This window comes from Chiloscyllium plagiosum, unplaced genomic scaffold (assembly GCF_037043375.1).
Source record: "Chiloscyllium plagiosum isolate Xiang-an unplaced genomic scaffold, Cpla_swu_hap1 HiC_scaffold_31, whole genome shotgun sequence".
In the NCBI taxonomy this organism is placed as follows: domain Eukaryota; kingdom Metazoa; phylum Chordata; class Chondrichthyes; order Orectolobiformes; family Hemiscylliidae; genus Chiloscyllium; species Chiloscyllium plagiosum.
This window is the reverse complement of record NW_028270169.1, coordinates 25,025,506-25,048,871: the sequence shown is the minus strand read 5'-3', so window position 1 is coordinate 25,048,871 and position 23,366 is coordinate 25,025,506. Positions and strand designations below refer to the sequence as shown.

The window sequence follows — 23,366 nt, the reverse complement described above, 5'->3', positions numbered from 1 at the left end:
CCCTCAAAGTTCTTTGTTTCCAACACTACTGGTTATTCCACTGTCTCATGTCTTTCTTTTGCAGTACAACACCATGGTATTGGTCTCTCTCGATTTAATTTATGCCCATCAGAAAGCAGATATTACCTTGCTTCTGAAAACAAACATTCAAGGCAAATGACATAAAATATGTCTAAATCGCACACCTTGCATCACATACAACAAATGTTTCCTTCCAACTCCATAGCAGTCTTTCTCCCTGTCTCCATCACCTTAGATCCCTACAATACCATGCAGAGGTCTGGCTTGCACCATATCACCTCAAATTTTCCACACTTCAGTGGATTCATTACTCGACAGTGGACCTTACCTACCCATACTACCTCCTGCACACCCACCAACCTTATTCTATTCAAGCTCTGTATCTCTAAGTGCAGACTTAGAAATTCTTTTTTTCTGGTCACTTATTGGCCTGGTCTCACTTTATCTTCATGATCTTCGGCTATTTAATGTTCTTGCATGATCAACATCTCACTTAACATTGGACATAGTCTTCTGTCCATCTACGTGAGCTTCAATGGCAGTGTGGTTCAGCCACCATGCTCTGTTATTCATGGAACTTCCTGCCTCCTTCCAACTTTACCACTTCCATTCCTACCTTTAAACAACAAAGTAAACAGCACCTTGACTCTCACCCTAACTTTAAGCACAAACAGTAGACAGAGCTCCTCCATAGCCAGTCTCCAACCTCATTCCAGCTGATCTCCCCACCAAAATTAGTTAAGTTACTCCATGATCAGAAAACTGACCAGATTTGGTGAACAGGAATCCTACCAGGATATCAGAAATGCATTGTACAAGTTATACATCTACTTTGCTGTACAATACTTACTCAACAAACATCCGAAAACAATACTTGAAATTCCATTATGTGAGTAATGTTCTCTTACCTGTCCAGTCCTGGAATTTGTCACCTCCTTGTACAGACTAATATCCAAATAATAACCTGACTCATTGGTCAGGAACAGCCTGATGGGAATGGCCTTTCCAGTAGGTGTCAAACGAATATTTATTTTCAACTCCGCCTGAAGCACACGCAGTTTCCAGAGACGACTGCCATATCGCATCACCATGCTACGTACAGACTCTTCTATCTGGAGGAAGAGGCAGAAATGTAATGCTCATCCATTGCAGGTTTACTGAAGGAGGTCACTATGCCAAAACATAGGCTGCCCACAGCGTAATTTTGAAACATATTAGCTACAGTTTTGATGAAAAATCAATGTGAAATGTTAACTCAGTTCCTCTCTTCATAAATGCTGTCAGACCTACTGAATGTTTCTAGCATTTTCTTTACCTATTGGATCAAACACTATTTTGTAATTGTGACCCTGGAGAGGCAGCATATGTGGAGAGAAAGCAGAGTTAATGTTTCAGGTCCAGTGACCCTCCTGCATATCTGAGTTCCTCAAGTTCTGAAGAAGGGTCACTGGACCAGAAACATTAATTTTACTTTCTCTCCACATGTGCGCCAGCCCGGTTGAGTTTTTCCAGCAATTCCTAGTTTTGTTTCACATTTCCATCATCCACAGTTCTTTGTTTTATTTTATAGTGTTGACTGGCTATTTGACTGAAGGGCCGAATCCTATCCTCACCAAAATCTGGAATCTTTCTGCAGCATAAGCAGCGTTGATGGTGAGCATGAAGAACCTTTCATCTATCCCATGTATGTTTACTTAACCTAACTTTTCCATGCAGTCACCAGCCGAATGCAAGAATCAAATCAGACACATTTTGCTCTTGATAGGTATGATGGCACATCACAATGTGACAAGCCAGGGAGGCACCACAAGCAATATGATGTCATAATAAACTAAGGATTATTCAATTTCAGGGTGACCGCGTACAGCCAAAGTTACCAATTTTTTTAAATCTAGGAACAGACGTATCTACAGGAAGCTCTCTAATCTGTTGCAACAGCTTCAACTACTATGTTGAAAACAAAAAAAAATGATCTTCCCATGTGACACACATTCTTGACAATACAAGGCACTATTGATATGCTGACAGTATGCACGGTCACCTGTGCCATTTCACAAAAGTCCTAGTGTCTCTCAAGTTGACAATATTTGACCTAGCCATCAGATGAAATGGTTCATCTCTTCACTAAGAGGTTGAAATTGCTGAGAAGCTGGATAATACTAGTTTCCTCCAAATTTAATGAGCCCACAAACACAAAAGTGTTCTCAGAGATAAGTCACTCATTCCTATGGTTTTAATAGCAGATTGGATGCGCCTGACTTACTGGATTATGACACTGAATGATCAGTATACTAGTGCATCATAGTAGAACTGACTTATTTATTTTCTCAATAAAATTTCAAAGACAGTAGCTACCTTTGAAGGGTCCATGATAACAGTGGGAACAAAGTTGAGGAAGATATGGTTGCAGTCTGTTCGAACATTAGTGTTGTTAAATGCTACTTCCAGTTCATCCATAGCTTCCAACAACAAACGCTCTCCCTCATTCTGCAGATATTCAAATGAGGCTTCCTACAGACACAAGTAATATCAGTATAAAAGTTATTTGTCAACCGTACTAAATTTCATTCATTTAAAAAAATTCCAAAGCAGCATCATAAGCCACATAATGCATAAAATAGACCAAGCACCTCATATGAGAAAGTTCAAACTACAGCAATTAACAATTCACTAGTAATCTATTCTTCCTCCACCTGATTGATCGAACGTGAAATTTATGCCGATTTCATTTTGATCATAAAAAGAGAGTTGCATCAATGTCATTTTTTTGGCAGCAAGTATGAACAGGAAGGGTTTGGAGGGCTATGGGCCAGGTGCTGGCAGGTGAGACTAAAGTGGGTTGGGATATCTGGTTGGCATGGATGAGTTGGACCGAAGTGTCTGTTTCCATGCCGTACATCTCTATGACTCTAAGTCGTCCTTGCGCTCCTTCTGGTAGGAATGCATTGCTAATGGTTAAAGTGAATTGTTCCAGTTTCTGGCATGCATGTTAGTTCTGCTATTTTAATTCCAGATTGATACAAGTTACAAATACAGATTGTTTAAGATCATGTTTTCAATGTTTACAGATGTTGAAATGCTCTAGCACTATAACACAATACTTCCCATTGGCAAGTTGGCACAGATCTTTCCAACAATGCTAAGTTCTAGTCGCTGTGCAGTTTTGTTTAAAGAATTTTATTCTGTAATAAAGAATTTAAATCACAAGCAGCACAGGAAACATGGCGCCCTCCCCTCTAAAGACTTGATACTTTGTCCACGTCTGATAGTTACAATGGAGTGGTGGTGACTTGATGCAAGACTCAACAAATGAATGGAGCTCATTAAAGTTCTGCTCAAATCTACTCCCAGTATGAGATTTGCTGAGGTCAATAACACTGAGTGAAGACTACACTAGCATAGTCGAGGCAGAAAGAAGCCATAGGCAGGGAGTGGGAGGTGAAGGGAAATGAGCAGACGACATCAGAAGGGATGCCATGGTGGTTTTATACAACTAGCATTGACAATTTCTTGTCAAGCAGACTGAAGGTGCATCTATTTGGTGTGTCAAACTAGATAAGACTGAGAATAATGAGAAAAAGCAAGCAATTTCATCCAAGGCATACAACAAATTTATCCAATGAGTAGCTGAGTACTCTAGCACGTACTAAATAAGCAAATCTCAGTTGGAAGACAGCACAGCAATGGTTCAGATAAAATCAGGAATCCCTCTCCGAACTACCATCCAATAATTGTAACAGAAGTACACATGGGCAAACTGGACCTCATATTATTACATTTAGCTATGATCATTTGGCTATTTGGTTTTGAAGCCCACACTCACAATAAAGTCCACTCATTTAAATGTGAGAACACAACTGGCATGTATCTCACCATATCCCATCAAGAAATCAAAACCTTCTGAAAAGCAACAGAGAAAACTGGGAAGGAAGAAAGGACGTAGTCTCCATGGAAAACCGAAAATTTAAAAAAATTCAATTAGAGTCCCATACGTTAACCACAGTTAAACAACATAAGGAAAACATGGAGAACAAAATCAGCACATAACAATATTTTCTTCAATTAACTGAAAATAAGCAAACCAAATGAATTCTGAAATTCAAAGTTAAGGTCACTTTTAATCATTGGTTAAAAAACAAATTCAAATCAAGAAGTAGCAACCCTTAAATTCAAGGCCGTGCCTTTGGAATCGTATTGCTGAAAGCATCACAAGACTTTAATTAATGTGCTACCTGCTCTCCCAGTTTTATGCTTGTTCAACTTCTTCAGGAGATTTTTCAAATTAGGAGAAAGATCATATTAAGTGAAATAGACCATCAAAAATTACATTAAAATGCAGTAAAATAGAAAAATGACTTCGAATGTACATTAACATAGTAGAGTGTTGCTCAGAATTATAGCACACAAAATAACTCATGATTTGATACCTATTTGAGAAGCACACTTTTCAAAATTTAAATGAACTAAAATATACTAAGGATTTAAGACTTTTCTAAACTGATTTGCCTCACAGCACCAGAGACCCAGGTTCAACTCCAGCCTCACATGACCATGTGGCATTTGCACATTCTCCCAGTGTCTGCATGTTTTTCCTCTGGGAGCTCCTTTTTCCTCCCACAGTCCAAGGATGTGCAGGTTACGTGGATTGGCCAAGCTAAATTGTCCACAGTGTTCCCACAGTATTCAGGAATATGCAAGCTAGGTACATGGGAAATGCAGGGTTACAGGGCAGGGTAGTGGGTTGGGTCTGGATGGGATGCTCTTTGGAGGATCAGTGTGGATTCATCAGGCCAAATGGCCTGCTTCTATACATAGGGATTCTACTTTCACCTACCATCCCTCACTTAATATCTCACAGATCCAGAGCATACTCTTTGCTCATCAGTGCCTTGGAAAAAAACCTTTGCTGTAAATCAGTTATAAATTCATTTCCATAATCCCAACCCTCTAAACTTCTGGCTAACAATTCCTCATAATATCCATTGCATTTGTTGACTTGATCAACTAATCTAACTGCCATCTGCAAAATCCTCATCTGCTGCAAAACCTTAATTTTCTCACAACTCAGCTATTCCCTTTGATATGGGCATCAGATTTACTCCTTTGTGTTTAAGGGGTGCAGATCTGAATGTATATCTCAAACAAGTGGCTTAACAATCCACCAGCAGATCACACTGGATTACACCTCAGTGTTTCGGCCTCATTTGCCTGTGCTAAAATTGTCCACTACTCAAGGTCATCCTGGAACACTCTTTACTAACTGTCTGCTTAAATCTGCATCTCCTCGCACCTTCGTGCTCATCATGGATTTCTTTGTCACCAACGTTGTCACTGCTACTTTTCCCCAGTTAACCTACATACATCCACTCTCTGATCCTCGTCTTGTGACAGTTTTTTCCTGCCATCTCTGTTTAAGTTGTATCTGACCACACCTCATCCTTGTGATCCACCTCCCAGTCTTCTGACCCACCTACTCGCCATGCTTGCTGATATTAGCAATAGCCTCCTATGCATCAAAACCGTCAATCCTACAACTCCCTGAAAAATCATTTTATGTCTTTCGTCTTAGCAAATACTGCCCCATCTTTAAAATTTTCTTTGTCATCCAAAGTCGTTGAAAGACTGTTCATTTCCAAATCTGCACCCATCTTCCCTGAAACTCGCAGTCTGAATTTCTCCTGCCAATTTTCTGCTACAGCATTGAAATGGCGTGAACTGAAGGCAGAAATTAAATTTTCTGGAACTGTAACTCTGGTGCACTATTCCTCTTTGTTTTGATACGTAGGTTGCAATTGTTAATACCAATGAGCATGGTTATTAGGTGGGAATGGGGTCAAGACAGCAGGTCGTGATCACAAGGATGAGACGTGGTCAGATACAGCTTAAAAGCAGTATTCTCCTATTCTCCTATGCTCGGAAAAGCACGGTCATGTTAGACTCAAACCATTAATTTTGTTTCTCACTTCATAAATGTTGCTCGACCTGCTGAGTTTCACTCCTTGAACATTTCTCCATCATTGTCCAGTTCAGGAGTACTTTTGTTCTACTCTTAACAATGAGATTTCAACCCAAGTACCACCAGCAAAGGCATCTCTTCCATCTCATGAACAATCCATGCTCTCAGTACCCCAAAGAGTGAGCCCTAGCCCTTCGCTTTCCTCATCGACATGCTTTTACTTGGTTAGGAATTCAGACACAAATAATCTTTCACATGAATGCCAACATCCTGCATCTCCACCCACCATACTTGACTTCTCCACTATTTCTATACTAACATACTGTTTGCTTGGTATCCTGACGTGTGAAAATGAAAACTTTCTCCAATTAAACACCAATAACTGTGCACTTTACTATTGGTTCCACCCTCCTCCTTGTTCTCTGTCCAAGGTTAAACCACAATGTTTGTAATCTCAGGATCCAAGTTGATCCTGCACGGAGTTTCCATCCTCATATCCTCGCCAACATAATGAACTTCTACTTCCAATTCCATAACATAAAACTGAACATTGCCTCAGCCCATCTGCTGCTGAAACCCTCATCTGTCTCTCATCACCCCTAGCTCAACACTCTAATGCTCTCCTGCTGTTCCCCCTACAACCACCTTCCTCCAAGTGTAAACATCAGCTCATCAGAAACTCAGCTGTATCCTGCCCTATTTCAAAACTTGCTTATTCATCACCCCTTCTCTTGCTGACTGCTCCCAATTCAACTGATGTTTAACTTTTCTTTAAAATCGCATCATGGCCTGTGACCTGCCTTCTTTCTTCCACCCCAGTGTTGCTTAGATTTTGCAGTTTCTCTGACTCTGACCTCCACTGCAACATTCCCCACAAAGTCCCAGGATCACACATTTGAATTCAGTCTGTCAGTCCTCCACTCCTCCTCCCTCACTTGCTTTGAGCACCTTCTTTTTGGCCAGACATATTATCACCATTACCAATAGCTTACTGCTAGGTTAGGCATTAATTGTAATTCTACATTGGCATAAAAAGTTTTGAGGGCATTTTTAACAGTGCTAAATGAATGTTTTCATAAGTTCACCCACCTTCGTGACCAAGTCCGAGTGCCGAATAATCGCTCGTACAAAGAATCGATAGTCAGTCACCTCAATACCAGCCTCCACCTTGGCGGCACCCAAATACAGGTGCATTTTGTGATTGGCACATGGCATTGCGGTAAGATCAAAATTACGCATCCGATTTAGCTCCAGCTGGAAAGCCAGCGCGGGTTCCAGATGTCGGTAAATCCGGTCTTCCTGAAACTGCAAAAGAAAAATAAATGTGCAACTAACAGAATCAGTAAGACTGAACTAATAAAATATGTTAATATAAGTACATTGAAAGGAAGGGAAAGCAAGAGAGGGAAGTAGGCACAGGACAGTCAAGTGTGAAGGAAGAATTCAGGGGAAGAGGGATAAGTGGCTAAATGAGAGATAGCGGGGGGAGAAGAGGGAGAGGGAGAGGGAGAGGGAGAGGGAGAGGGAGAGGGAGAGGGAGAGGGAGAGGGAGAGGGAGAGGGAGAGGGAGAGGGAGAGAACAGGATCGAAGGAAAGCGAGCAAGGGTGAGGGAAAGAGAAGTTAGAAAATAGGAGGATGAGGACAAGAGAGATAGCCAAGAGAGATGGAGGGAGAGAATGAGGAGGAGGAATGCATGAGAATGGGAGGGCAAAGGAGACAGGGAGAGTGGAAGGATAAGAAAGTGAGGAAAAGGTGGGGACTGCTGAAGATGGGAGTGGAGGACGAAGCTGAAACAGAGATGGAGGGCAAAAAGAGTAAGATGAAAAGAGAGAGGTAAAGGAAGAATGAGAGAGGTGGAGGATGAAAAAGATAGAGACAGACCGAGGGTTAAAGAAAGAGAGATTTGGAGATGAAAGCAAGATGGGGTGAAAAAGGGTGCATGCACAGACCTTCGCGTTCAGTTACTAAATTACGATTGGTGCTTTAAGATTTAAGTATGTGATGTCAATTTATACAAATCATATTGTTGAGACAGGATAAAGCAAAAAACACAGAATTATTTAGATGGCTGCTGGAATTATGTTCGAAAAGACTGGTGGAGGCCACAATACTGAATATATTTACAGGTTGTTTTGTAACTTGGATTTCAGGATAGCAGTGTCGATGAACTCGATGAATGAATTCGCATTAAAGAAAGCAGTGCTTTTAATCAGAAGGTAGACTGTCCTCTCATCAATGTAAACTTGAGGACAGGCACATGGATACCACTCTTCTGAAATCAAATTGCACAAGAAGCAAATGCAGATTTTGCTCAAGACAGCCACGTTTTCAATTCTAGAATAATGACAGATTAGATAGACCCCTTTTCATTCAAGCTCCTTGAACAATCTGCTCTCCACTTCCCGTTAATTTTAAAATAATTTGTTAAACTTTGAGTCCTTCGCTTCTGTTTCTTAATGATTGAAGGTTTTGATGAATTTTGAATTAAAAGCAAATGACAGTGCACAAGCCCTCATCTTCACCAGTGTGTCACCAGCTCGGTTCTGTCTTTATTCTCCTGCCTCTTGCACTACTCTCGCAATTCCAATTTAATTTTGGATTTGACAAAAAGTGTTAAACCAAAGCAATTACACCAACTATAAGTAAATTAAGAAATTTCAGTAGATTTTTATCTATATCATTGAGACATATCACACTTCCTGGGCATATTTTTGATAAGCAAGAGGCTGAAATGTGATCAAGGCGAGGTAGGAATATGAAATAATCAGATTAGACATAACCTTACTGAATGGTGGAGTTGGCTCAAGGGCTGAGTGGCCTACTCTTGCTCCGAATTCACTTGTTGCTCGAAACATTGGAATATAGGAATTAGGAGTGGGAGTAGGCAATTCAGCCCTTTGAGCCCACTCCATCACTTAACATGGTCATGTGCGTCGAAAACAAAAATATTGAATATGGAAAAAAATCATATCAACAACAAACTCTGCCCAATATTTCCTCTGTTTAAATAAAAGAATGAAACATCAGACAACTGTAACGTATTTCCCTTCAGACTCCCTGGTTTCTTCCCCAAAAATGGCCTCAATGATTATTCACTCCCAGGCTGCAAAGATAAAAATGTACCTCAAAGTCCCATTAAACACTGCTGCAAACAATGCATCATTCCAAAAACTCTCAAACATTTTAAACTGAATGAGTTGGCATATTATCCATTAAACATTTTCAATTTCCAGCTAATATAGAATTTTCCAAAACCTCAACCAATTTGATCAAAAAATAATCTGCCAGCCATATGTAAGTCAGCTTACAAAGCTGCAACAGACCTAAATTAATATACTGCATCCTCAGGATAATCTACTTTAAAGAAAATCTTCTCATTCTGCTACCAAAAACATTTGTCATTAATACTACATTAAAACTAACATCATGAACTGGGTGGATAAGTTTACACCCTGTAATTTATTTACAATGCAGGGTTAAACTCAGAAACTTTAATACAGAAAAATCTATTTCACAAAGACTCAATTGCCCTTATGCACCCCACTGTGCCACTTGATGGATCTCTTTTTATGCTAGGACTTTACGTCTCATCAACTCAAATCTGGACTCAAGACAGTGCTCTGAGTACATTATTCTTACACTATACTTTCTAACCTAATAAACAAACTCATGTTAGTATTCAATTCATAAATATGTTACAAATGACCTCTTCTCAAACAATGGATGTTATCCCATATCCTTTTCTCTACACCATGGTATTAATGTCACAAAACTATTACAATCTCAACATCACAACACAACCTACAATCCAAACTCAATATCCAATATTCTTGCTGGTTTCAGAATAAGATTCCAGTCACTGATCTCACCTGGTCCTTTGGTTTCTCTAAGAGAAGTCTGTTGTTCATTCCATCTCACTCCACTGCCACATTTTAGCAACTTTTTGAATTACCTCACTGTATGTAATTTCAACACAAGTTAGATCATAAAATTTAAAACTACCAGAGTTACCTGGAAATAAAAACAGGCCAGCTTTATCAGTATTAGAGTTGGTTCTCTTCAGGTTTTGAGGGGTAGGGAAGACACTTAGTGATAGGTTTTGAAAACATTATGTGGTTTGATGAACCCAGGAGAGGCTAAAGGCTGCTGACCACTTGATTTCAGATTAATGCCCTTGTTGATTTACACTTTACAAAATGGAAAATTGCAAATTTCAGCCATATCTTCAGGAACTGTGAAGGTGAGGGTTAAAGAATATTAACATTCCACAAGTTAAATTTCTGGTTAAGGTACGCTAAAGCTGCTTTCCTATATATGCGGGAACTCCCACTAGAGACAGAAGAGAGAGGAAAAAGGATGGGCTTACACATTTCAGATCAATTACTTTTTGCCAGAAAGGACTGACTGATGACAAGTCAATGGCCTGAAATGTTACCTATTTCTCTTTCAGGTATTTCCAACATGCTGTGTCTTTATTCCCCATTTTCCATCTAATACTATAATGGTATTAAAAGTACTTAGCTGGGTGTGGAGTTCTTTGGTATTTCCAACACTAATAAAAGGTGCTGTGTTAATATGAGGTCTTACTCCTTCCATTTCTTTTGCAGGATAAATTCAAATCATTTGAACTGATCACCAACAGGAGTCTAGCAATGCTCATAGTGAGATAATATTAGATTAGATTCCCGACAGCGTGGAAATAGGCCCTTCGGCCTGTCAAGAGAGATAGCCAAGAAAGATGGAGGGAGTCCACACCGACCTTCCGAAGAGCAACCCACCCAGACCCATTCTCCTACACTTACCCCTGACTAATGCACCTAACACTACGGGCAATTTAGCATAGTCAATTCACCTAACCTGCACATCGTTGGACTGTGGGAGGAAACTGGATCACCCGGAGGAAACCCACGTAGACTTAGAGAGAATGTGCAAACTCCACAGTTGCCCGAGTCAGGAATTGAACCCGGGTCACTGGTGCTGTAAGGCAGCAGTACTAACCACTGAGCCACCATGCCATATCTTTTTTCAAAAAACTTCCAAACTAATTCAGTTGATACTTTTTATAATAGGTCACTCCTGTATTTTTAACTAATTCTGACCTCATCTAACATGAAATTTCCTGTTGTTAAAAGGATATTGTTCACAATAGAGACTTGCAAACAAAACTGACATCAAATAAATTGTGTTTTATGATAGTCTAGAAACGTAGTGGGAGCAGATGTAACAATAGCTTTCAGGGAGAGTTGGATAAATACTTGAAAATGAAATATTTATAGGACTAATGGATGAATTGGATAGTTCTTTTGAGGATTCAGTACAGGGACAATGGACCAAGTGGCCTCCCTTTGTATTTTTAAGAGTCTTTTTATGATTTATAGCTCAATTTTGCTGTATACCTTACCTTGTCTCTTGAGCGGAAAGTGAAGAACTTTGGAAACTCTCTCTGTGTAAAAGAAAGAAGAAAAAAATGCACATTTAAAATACCAAGTTAAGCGTCTGTGACCAACATATAGACATACAAAAGTTCAGGAAAGAAAAGAGACATTAAATGCCCAAGAAAACCACAATAAATCAGATTTAGCATGCATAAAATGCCAGTGATCAAGCCACTGATAGTATTTCTGGGAAAAGAAAAATTGCTCCTGGAGCCATAAAAAGAAATTCATTAACATAGTTTTGCTTCTTCCAGAACAATAAAAAAAGCAGCTTTTAAAGGTTTATTTCTCCCTTCAGACCTAGCATTATTGCTTTGCAAATGCAACCTGCCTGACGCAATTGTTGGGATAATGGTTGTGAGATATTTAATGACTGTACTGCCAATTTCCAGGAAAATATCATACAAAGGAACTACTCAGTAAAAGCTGAAATCAAATGCTACCTAATGTCTGCTTTGGGGAAAGGCTTTTTTCTATTTACCCACCTCCCCTCCCCACCCCCAAGTCGATACCAGTTAGATCGAATTGAACCTGAATATCCAGCAGTGCCTATGGAGGTCATTAGCCCCTGCTGTGGCAAAGCAGTCAGCCATTACATAGACAATCATAATAATGTGCTTAATTTAACTGCTCAAGACACCCTGGAAGTCGAGAAATTTGAAAACGAGCAAAAAAATAAATAATTTTAACTTGCTATTACATTGATAATCAGGTTAAATGGCTGGTAAGAAGAGAGATGACATAATTATTGGACCAACTCTGCACCCCCTGTCCACTTCCCTGTGGTGCTTATTACAGAGACAGTAAATAAAATTAGTAAGCATGGTAGTGTGGAATCTGTGGATTGCTTTATTTGATAATGAAACATGTGGATTAAAAGAGAAAGAAACTGCATTTGAAGTTTACATTCTTGCAGAGACCGCACTCAAAATTACTCTAATGGACAGAAGAGAGATTCTCAAGCTGAAATGAACTTCATGACACGTCAACCTTAGGAATACTTGCATTCTACCCATCACGCCATTTGTACCTTGCCCTTACTGGATCATCCATTCTGGTTAGGTCCCTCCTCCATGCAATTAAAGTGAAACATAGCACATAAAATAATTGAAAATGCACAAAACCACACTAGGAATGAACAGACGTAATGTTCAAGTGAAACTCTTGCATCACAACTTGGAATCAAATTGAATTCCATAATTAAAGTAGTATAGAGAGAAATTTCACGAGAAGACATTACACAGTGCAAATTGGGCCAATAGGCTTTGGACGTACAAACTTGCTGCTATTTATGTGTTTGCAAATCAACCAGCCAACATCCAAAAAGGATCAGAACATTTATTTGCCAATTCAATGATTTAAGTTTTATGTGGGCCATTAAAAGAAGCCAAGAGACCCCAATTCTCAGGATTGATGAACTGTAGGAAAATAATTCAATTTAAAGTTGGAACAAAAATCTTTCTTCGTAGGTAATCCCTCGATATTAAGGATGACTTCCTTTCACTCCAGTGACGTGGCTCCTGAAGTAGTTAAATAATCCAAAGCTGAATCAACATCCTCTGTCACAGGTGGGGTAGGTGGGGTTTGAAGATGCAGGAGATACTTGGGTTTTGGCATGCTTCTTCTATTATCTGTACTTGACCTCCATCTGAGCCTGTTGCAAATGTTCAAAGCAGGTCGTATCTTTGCAGATGTTTCTTTTCCAGTTTGGTGGTATTGGGTATGAGCTTGGTTCGGACGTCTTGTGACCGACATAGGGACAATGTTGCCCACCCAACACAGTAGATCCTAACCAGTACCTCAACACTAGGGACATTGGCCTGAGAGAAGGACATTAACATTGGAGTGAAAACCCTGCCAGAGACATTGCTGGTGAAATTTCAGAAATCAATTGAGGTGTCTGCCATACATATCCACATCTCAAATACACACGTGGGACAGTAACACTATTGCCCTATACACCATGAACTTTCACTGAGATTGGAGGTCTGTGTCATCCAACACTGTTCCTCACAAGTCCATACATGACGCTGACACATTTGAGGCAATGTTAAATTTAGGTGTTGATGTCTGTGCTTACTGAAAGAGGCCTCCACCTCACAAAGGCCTTTGCCTCAGTCAACTAAGGGGGATATGGACTCATCTCCTCCTAATTGAGGACAAGAAGTTAATGTGCTAGGGACATGGGCTTGCCTCCCAAGATGACACATTCTTTATTCATTTGTGGGACATGGGCATCGTTGGCTGGCCAGCATTTATTGCCTATCTTAGTTGCCCTTCAGAAGGTAGTGTTGAGCTGCCTCTTTGAACCACTACAGTCCATGTCCAGATGGTGGAATATGAATTCAATAAAATATGTGAAATAAAAAGCTAGGCTAATTGTGACCATGCAACCACTGCCAACTGCCAAAAACCCATCTGCATCACTAATGTCCTAAATGTGACTTCAGACCCACAACAAAGGATCTGACTCTTTCAACTACTCTCTGGGCCATTAGGATTGGGCAATAGATTCTGGCCCAGCTAGCAAGGCCCACATCCTGTGAACAATTAGAAAAAAATGCAGTTTGCCCACAGAAATTCATCATGATGCACAGCATGTGAACAAGGGCCCTCACCAATGGGTACCCACAGATGCAATGTGTGTTTAAAGTGGAGTCCAGTGAGGTTGTCATTGCACCAGTGTTCATTTTCAATTTCCTTGCTGTAAAGTTCCACCCCATATTGAAGAAGCTTCCCGCTGGAGTGGAGATAATCCCCTGGATGAGCAGGAAACTGTTTGACGCTCTCTGCCTCCAGAACACAGCGCAACAATCTGTCGTTCAGATGCATATTCAGATGACACTGCATGCATGTAAACTCTAATCAATGCATTCATGGGGGATATGAAAAAATAGCCCTCAGACCAAACATCCAGAAGATAACATCTGCTTTAGGTATACTACTACAACACATTTCAGCCAATCAAGATCCAGGGCAAGCTACAGAGTAATGTGGATCAACTCCCAAATCAAAAATACCTCTATGAGCATATGCATTAGTTCAAACAAGTCAGAAATTTTAATAATCTTTCCAAGACACCCAGGTAAATGTATATCTGGTAGTTCTTATCTTTAGCGGATAGTTATCTCTATAATTTGGACAGCGATCTACAGTGCAGGAATGTTTTCTGTCCTCAGTTGGACAACGTACCTATGTGCCAACTTAAGGCTTGGAGAAAATGAATAAGTTGCAGAGCTTACCAATACTTTAAGCTAAATAGGCGATTCATATGTTTCACATGATTAGAATCCACTAACAATAGCCATGTTGTATACATATGCAATGTGACTCAATTCTACTCTTGCAAATATTTCAGCAAACTGGTACCTATAGAAATATCTATTCACATAGTACATATATAGTGTGAAGCAAATATTTTAACTAAAAGATTGCAAAGTGTAAATGTGAAATCTATCCATTTGTGTGCTGATATCTACCTATCAGCAGGTGTATTCTTGTTTCTGAAAGAGAAGTTTATGGGTTAAGGTCCAAATTACAAGTTGATCTAGATAGATATTGCATTTCAATAGTGAAAGAGTGCTGCATGGTCAGATCTGCTGCCTTTTAGGTTAAACAGAAGCCTTGACTGCCCTATTGTAGATGTCAAAGACCTCTTGACACTATTTCAAGAAAGGCACTGACATTCTGGTAAGTGTCTTGAGCAATATTTATCCTTCAAAATCAACATCATGATCAAATTATTGTTTGTGGCAACATGGCATGCACAAACTATGCGCTATGTTTACGCAATAACAGTAGTGACTAAACATCAAAAGTTCTTCACTCACTGTAAACTGCTTTGGGACACTACTAAAATGCCAACATCTTTTGTTCTTTCTTATTAGATACCATACAAAGGAATATAAAGATGGTTGCTTCATTCACATAACACCCTGTTCACAGAATGGTAGATTGAGTTCATACTGTCAAATAAGAGATTCCAAACCAACAAAAATGCACTCACAGAGGAGACAAAAATCAGAGGGCAAGTTCTGGCACCCATTCAGAGAGAGATAAGCCTATCAGGACATTTGCTCAATTTATCGAGCAAGTTGAACTGCAATTATGAGTAATGGACTGAACTATGAATGAAGCCAGGACAACATAATTAATTTATCAAATTACAGTAAAATCATTCAAGGATCAGCTATTTACAAATACAATACTCTGAAAATTTACTCCTCCAGGACTCCAAGCCATTAGGCATTTAGACCAGTTTCTGAGAAGGCGCAGGTATAATTGGACAACTTTTGTTAAATTTGAGATTATTCGGCCCTAAAGTCCAACACCTCACAGTTGTAACAGCTGATGAGCAGAGCTACAGGACACAAAAGCATAATCGAAAGCTAGATATATTTTCATCCAATGGTTAACGTTGCCAAGGAATAGTTTCAAGTATAAAGCAGTTGCCACTCAAACTCAGGCCGGTTTCCTTTGTTAACAAAAGAGAATATACCCAAGGAAACATTTCATAATTCTTGACTACTTACATGGAATCTCCGATCCACCTCATAATTGCACTGTTTCCGGAAATCCTTTAGGGTAAAGTGAAAAGAAAAAAGTAGACAAGATCTGGCTGTTAATAGGAGGATTAAAGTGCAATTATCAAACAATTAAACATTAGATCTGCCCTGCCTCATAATTTTCACATTTTAAAGAGACTTACATTTTCACAGCGCTTCTTAAACATCATCATTCAGATCAAGGACAGCCTTTTCACTCATTTCCATTGACTGTTGTTTTATTGAAAAACCCATGATGTCAGGAGACCTGGACAGGTTTGTTTGTTGCATCAAATGACTTCTTGCCATTCAGCTTAGCAATTCTTTATTGCAAGAACTTTATATGCAAAGCTGTGACATTTGAGAGTCAAATCACACAACACAGGACCTGTGAAAAATGGTCAAGGTGCCACATTACAACAAATCATATGGTTTATAGATGACTAGCAGGTAAGGATTGTGTGTGTTAGATCAGTGATAATAAGCAGCATTAATTTTTAATCCTTTCATGAAATGTGGATGCTGTTGGGCAGACCACATGTTGATATCCCCAATTTCCCTTGGAAAAAGTGATCATAAAGTATTTCTTGAAACAATGTGGATAAATCCACAATGCTGCTGGAAAGGGAGTTTCAGGACTTTGACCTTGCCTTCGTGAAGGAAGGGTGGTAACAGTCCCAAGACAGGATCATCATTTAGGAAGCTCTGACTGATTGATGTGCTTTGCAACTGGACTGGGCAAGAAAATGAGACACAGTAAGATAAGGAGTTGATCATTTTGGTCTGAAGGGAGAAATTCCTTCAAGAAGACGGCTATGAATTGTCTATCCCAGACAGTTATGGAATGCAGTACTGTTGAGTATATTTATGGTTCAGATAATAAAGTTTTGGCCTTCCAACAAATCAGCGGAGATGGTGAACGAGTGGAAGAGTGAAACCAAGGCAGATCAGCCATAATCACCTTGAAAAGACAGAGAAGACTCAACTTTGGTCATTTTCTACGTGATTTGTGTATTTTTGGGAAAAAGATGGGAATAGTTTGATTACAGTGAAGAAACAGTACCTTCTGTGCTACAAGGAAGGTCAGACGACGGATACCATGGTCGAACAGAATTGATCTCTGAAGAGAAAAATACCAAATCATGACATTTCTCAAAATCAACCTTAAAGAATATGCATCATACACAAGATATTCACATTTCTGGCAGGTAGGAAAAGATAGCACTTGATGTCATTCTAAATCATAGCTGAAAAATGTGTTGCTGGAAAAGCGCAGCAGGTCAGGCAGCATCCAAGGAGCAGGAGAATCGACGTTTCGAGTATAAGCCCTTCTTCAGGAATGAGGAGGGTATGCCAAGCAGGCTAAGATAAAAAGGTAGGGAGGAGGCACTTGGGAGAGGGGCGTTGGGAATGCGATAGGTGGAAGGTGGTGAGGGTGATAGGCCGGAGAGGGGGTGGGGGCAGAAAGGTCGGGAAGAAGATTACAGGTCAAGAAGGCGGTGCTGAGTCCGAGGGTTGGGACTGAGATAAGGTGGGGGGGAGGGGAAATGAGGAAGCTGGAAAAATCTGCATTCATCCCTTGTGGTTGGAAGGCTCCGAGGCGGAAGATGAGGTGCTCTTCCTCCAGGCGTCGTGTTGCCATGGTCTGGCGATAGAGGAGACCAAGGACCTGCATGTCCTTGGTGGAGTGGGAGGGGGAGTTAAAGTGTTCAGCCATGGGGCGGTTGGGTTGGTTGGTGCGGGAGTCCCAGAGGGGTTCTCTGAAACGTTCCACAAGTAGGCGGCCTGTCTCCCCAATGTAGAGGAGGCCACATCAGGTGCAGCGGATGCAGTAAATGACGTGTTTGGAGGTGCAGGTGAATTTGTGATGGATATGGAAGGATCTCTTGGACGGAAGTGAGGGGGGAGGTGTGGGCGCAAGTTTTGCATTTCTTGTGGTTGCAGGGGAAGGTGCCGGGAGTGGAAGTTGGGTTGGTGGGGGGTGTGGACCTGACGAGGGAATCGCGGAGGGAGTGGTCTTTCCGGAACGCTGATAGGGGAGGGGAGGGAAATATATCCTTGGTGGTGGGGTCTGTTTGGAGGTGGCAGAAATGACAAAGGATGATATGTATCTGGAGGTTGGTGGGGTGGTAGGTATACAGACCAATAATCTACATATCTAATCAATGCTGTTTTAATTTATTTATGTTGGGCATATGTGGGCATGGTTACCACAACTGCATGACTTCCATGAGAAATGTTTGCATTTGAAATGAACAGTGATAGCAACTTGGATTTAAAAAGCATCTTTAAAACAATAAAGATTTCACAGGAACATTATAAATCAAAGTAAAACAGAGTCACCAAAGTGGAAATTATATTGGATGACTAATTTAAAAAAAAATCAGCTCTAATGAAGGGCAAGCTTAGACTTAGCTAGGATATTCTCCCCAGTTGAAAAGTTTAGCTTCACCAGCTCTCTCAATTCACATCTGAAAATTGGACAGCTGAACAGGAGGGCTACCAATCCCCTGAAAGTGTATGACAGCAAGGATTCACCATTAACGTTTGCATTCCACTCCTGACTTCAGTCTTGTTGACTTCCACTGATAGCTTATCTTTCCAATCTACCTCTTTGCATTCTATTTTTGCAGTCTCCCCCAATTTGTTCTATGTCTCAGCTGTCATCTACCACATTTCAGCATTTGGCCTTTTATACATGTGCCTTCTTAATCTTCTAATTTTTCTGCACTTCTCCCAGTCTTCAAATACTATCTCAATGTTTCCCAATTTTGGGGGCGGTGATGACCTATCACTGAACTGTTAATTCAGAGATCCAGGTAATGTTCTGCAGAGTAGTTGACTCTTAACTGCTTGCTGGGCAATTAGGGATGGGTATTAAATGCTGCCTACGTAGTGATGTCCTCTTCCCATGAATGAATAATTAAAAAAAAAATCACACCCTTGCTCATCTCTCCAACTCTTCTCCCAACTTGGATTCAATGTTTCATTCCAAAGGCACCATATAAATATAAAGACAAATATTTTTAATTTATTCTTGGGACATATGTATATTGGCAAGCATGACATTTATTACCTATCCCAGTTGAGATGATGGGATGAATGACAATTTTGAACTGCCACAGGATTGATACTGTTAAATGAGCTTGCCCATTAAGAGCAGCCGACTTTGGCATGAGATTTGGGGTCATGCAGGTCAAACATCATAAGGGTACCAGTTTCTCTTTCTAAACAGCATCAATGAAACAATTAGCTTGCCATAACTGCCTGACATCTCCTCGTCACTGCTGAAAATAGTTCTTCATCTTCAGGTTTTGTTTAAACTAAATTAATTTGAATTCTCAAACCAAATTATTTGAATCTGAACTCCATGGACCACAAGTCCCAGCCTTTGGATTATCAGATGAGCAACATGACCACAGCACTACATGTAACCAATATATTGAAACCTTTTGTAACATCGAGTAAGTTTTCTATTAATAATAAAGTGATTAATTGGGGTTTTGCTCTAGAACATTGGCTCTATTTTTCAACTAGGCTTTTTTAAAATATTTATTTCTTGGACCCTGACAGGTCATAAATCCTGAAGGAAGTTTACTGTTCATGTAACATAAATGACCTAATCATGCAAAATGTCATTGAAACACTGAAATTCAGTTTGTCAAAAGAAAATATTCTTGACTATATCAGACCAGAGACTCTATGTAGGATAATGTAGGACAATGACCAGGTGGAAATGCTCATCTTAAAACTCACATATGTCTTGCCTAAATACATCTTTTTCAAAATATTGCATGATAATCACAGCAATTCTGGTTACAAAAGAATGTTTATTTTATGGAGAAGGGAAAGCAGCTAAACAAGCCCCTTCCATAATTTGCAGTCAGCTCCTCAGATATAATTTTAAATCTTGACCTTAAGTTCTAATATTTGAAATCTGCTGCTATTCCACGCTCTTTAATACCCTTTGACTAACAGAGGGCAGGTGATTTGATACAACCTCCTGCAACACCTTGAGCTCAGAAACTACTGGAAATATAAATAAGTAGACAAGGTCTCAAATTCTCATCTGCCATGCTTGCACCTCCATGCCTTATTGTGCTTGGACAACGTCATGGAAGCTTAAATCTAAATTTTTATCATTTAACCTCACAATGCATTACAACAACATAATCTTCCAATACTCTTACATAACAAATTTATTCTTTCCCCTTGGAACGTGGATGAGTAAGATTTAACGGGCCTTGCCTATCCTCTGCCATAAAATGGCTATTCTTTATCATGCGTGTCAAGGCAGTGAGTATTGGCAATCTGTTCAAGCATAGACTCTCAATCTTCTCACTGATGCCTAAATTTGCAGAGGATTCTTGTGGCACGGTGGCAATGCCCCTACCTCTAGATCAGGAGGCTTAGGTTCATTTCCCACCTGCTACAGACATTTGGCATTGCACCTCTAAACTGGGTGATTACAAGATATCTGCCCAAGCCTGCATGCAGGCTCCAGCAGCAAGGAGGTAGTAATGGGTGCAAGCCTGTTTTCTTTCTATTTATAGACCATAGAACTGTTGAAGCAAAGATCAACCGAATGCAAAGAGAAGCGGTCAAGTTTAGGATTTCTGCACTTCATTTCAAGTTTTACACTGGACCAAGTATTACAAACCAAACTATGAGGGACTGGTCAGTACATTGTAAAGCTACTACCAAATAGATGCTGGTCAAAACTAATCACTTACTTTCTCTACAGGCAATTTTTGAGTCATGGGCAAGTACTTATTTCACAGCATAATCATAAAATGGACTGTTATACATACTCACCATGGAGTGCATGAACTCTCCAAACATCATCACCAGGGCATCATCATCAGTGTCATTATCAATCTTAATAGCCACATTGAGAATATGAATAGGCTCATCTCTTGTATTCTGCAAGTTAAAACAAAACAACAATGGGGTTTAAGGGCAGGATGAAAGAGGAAGTGATTACATGTACTCTAGGTTTAAACAATTTTATGATTAAGTATGAAATATACAGGTCAGGAATTTTCTCAGAGCTGCTCCCACTGTAATTTCACCAAAAGTGACATGGAAACCCCATCTTTACCTATATATATTATATGGTCACAGGTAGGTCTATTTGTTTTCTAAGATACAGTCATGTAAATGAAAAGTGTTACATTCAGAATTAAATCTCCTGGTCCTGAATCCATTACTGTCACCTTCAGTACAGGTACCATTCTCTATTCAGAGATCTGAGTTACCTTCTAGTCAAGAGAGCATTTTCCAGACTTATTTCAGGCATCTAAAATCCTGAGCCTAATTCAGCAAAACTCATGTAAAAATCTGAAAGAATGAATTCTCAAAACAGGCATATATATCCCAGTGTAATATCCCAAAATGGTACAAAAGTCAGGGGTACAAAAGTCAGGAAAACAAAAGGCTTGTCTGGAGTGAAGCATGGAAACAAAACTGTTAAAAATATACAGTTTACGTAGCATTTAGTCCATTAGATTTATAAAATGGCCCGAAGTATCAAGACACTTGATAAAATGTAGAAAAAAAATGCCAGATTATTGACACTAGTCACATGAACAGCGATGGGATTTTATCTGCTTGAAGATCTTCCACATACCTAGTGCAGCCAGGAAAAGCTTTCAATTTATTTCAACTGCAAGTAATCAGGCTTTAAGTGTTACTGCTGATGACAAAGGAGTCAGCTTTGTGAACGAGGATTTTCAAGCGGTCCCATTTCCACTACCATAAAAATAATTTTCCTCTTGAGACTGATTTTTATTGCCCCCTCACACAATTGGAACACAGTCTCCAAGATTGCACATTTGCTTGTGTTTTCCCAACTCTCCTACCCAAACTCCAGTTTACCACCCTTCTAAACTAGAAACTTGTCATCAGTTGAAACTGAAAAACTCCAGTGTAAAGAGTTCCTCCCTCTGAATAAAAACTGGGCAAAGGGGAAGGAGGGAAACATCATTATGGTGATAGGAATGGGAAATGATTGCCCTCTGGACTTAGCATCAGTTGCAAGAACGATCAGGTCAAGCATACAGCAGGCTTTCGACAGCTGCAAAAATATACCTTCATCAAGGTGAGTTCTTTTGGATACAGTTTCTGTACAAAGTTCTGTATTTCAGGTTTGATCCTGCACACTGCAAGAAGTGTTTTCATTTGTATAAAATGAAGTTATACTAGATTGGAGTCTGAACTCATGTTGTATTCAGTAATCGGAGTTTACCCTGATCACTGCATCATCATCTTTTAACAGTTGTAATCTTGAGCTATGACAAAGGGGATTCAGAGCTTGGTACCTAAATATCTGATGCTCCAGCTGCCTTTATTCTCTTGCTTGTACTACTTACTTTGCTGTCATCTTCATCATACAGTGAGGCATGTCCTGACTCAGGAAAGGTGGGGCTTGGAGGAGGCGAGTCAGAAAAGCAACTTGTCACATCTTGAAAGTTTCTGTAAATAAAAAGTAGATAGAACTGTTCACATATTCCAGAATTTAAAATTCTACCAAAGACGAGCTGATATTTGCAAGTGTTTAAATATAGGAATGGTCAGTTCACAAGCTGCTGTTCCTCTCCTGCTTATTCACCTGTGTGCATTCTAAATGAAGCTTACACTAAGCAGTTTAAATTACATCACAAACTATGAATACAAGGCCCGAACAAGTTCAATGAAAACTATCAACCTTTCTTGGCCTGCTTCATAGTCATTCTTTGTGTGTGGTCATGGACAGTCAATTCCCATGATCAAAAATATTCTCTGCTATAGTCTATACTTAGCTAAAATTGGTGAGAAAACAGATAATGCAGCAAATTAATTACTTGTCTTTGATCTCAAATTTGGTCTCAAACATGACCAAACTAATGAGGTGGAAATGCTATTCGCTCTGTTGGTGCAAGTGTCTTACAAACTTAGATGTGAACTTAGTTCCTAGACAGCACTGTATTAATCTACACCATTTACAGATTGAAAAAATAAGAGATTGTAGCTGAGATACACAGAAAAAAATAGTTAATGAAAAAATACTCAATAGTAAGCAATGCAAATGTTGTTTGATTCCTGTATCAATTGTTTAAATGAACTTTATAGTTTCATTTCCCAATATGTTAATTAGAATCCTAAACCAAAAAACCAAGGAACTCCGGATGCTGGAAATTAGAAACAGAAACAGAACTGGCTGGAAAACTCAGGTCTGGCAGCATCTGTAGAGAGAAAGCAAAGTTAACATTTTGGATATAATGACCCTTCTTCATAACTGATTGTAGCTGTGAAAAGATTGGTATATATGCTATACTCGAAATGTTAACTCTTGCTTTCTCTTCACAGATCCTGTCAGACCTATTGAGTTTTTCCAGCAATTTCTGTTTTTGTTTATGTTGATAATTTAA

The 23,366-nt window shown here is 39.6% G+C and overlaps 1 protein-coding gene across 2 annotated transcripts in view; it reads right to left on the bottom strand.

Moving 5' to 3' along the window:
* Window positions 1-23,366, bottom strand: part of acaca (acetyl-CoA carboxylase alpha) — a 264,322-nt gene that overhangs the window by 134,371 nt on the left and 106,585 nt on the right. For both annotated transcript variants that reach the window (XM_043718470.2, XM_087977363.1), the window contains exons 31-38: window positions 22,329-22,431; window positions 20,773-20,880; window positions 17,021-17,077; window positions 15,946-15,990; window positions 11,380-11,421; window positions 7,067-7,282; window positions 2,377-2,532; window positions 930-1,133 (exon numbers count right to left, since the gene is read on the bottom strand). In XM_043718470.2, the coding sequence (XP_043574405.2) occupies window positions 930-1,133; window positions 2,377-2,532; window positions 7,067-7,282; window positions 11,380-11,421; window positions 15,946-15,990; window positions 17,021-17,077; window positions 20,773-20,880; window positions 22,329-22,431 (931 nt within the window). The remainder of the gene's footprint in view (window positions 1-929; window positions 1,134-2,376; window positions 2,533-7,066; window positions 7,283-11,379; window positions 11,422-15,945; window positions 15,991-17,020; window positions 17,078-20,772; window positions 20,881-22,328; window positions 22,432-23,366) is intronic.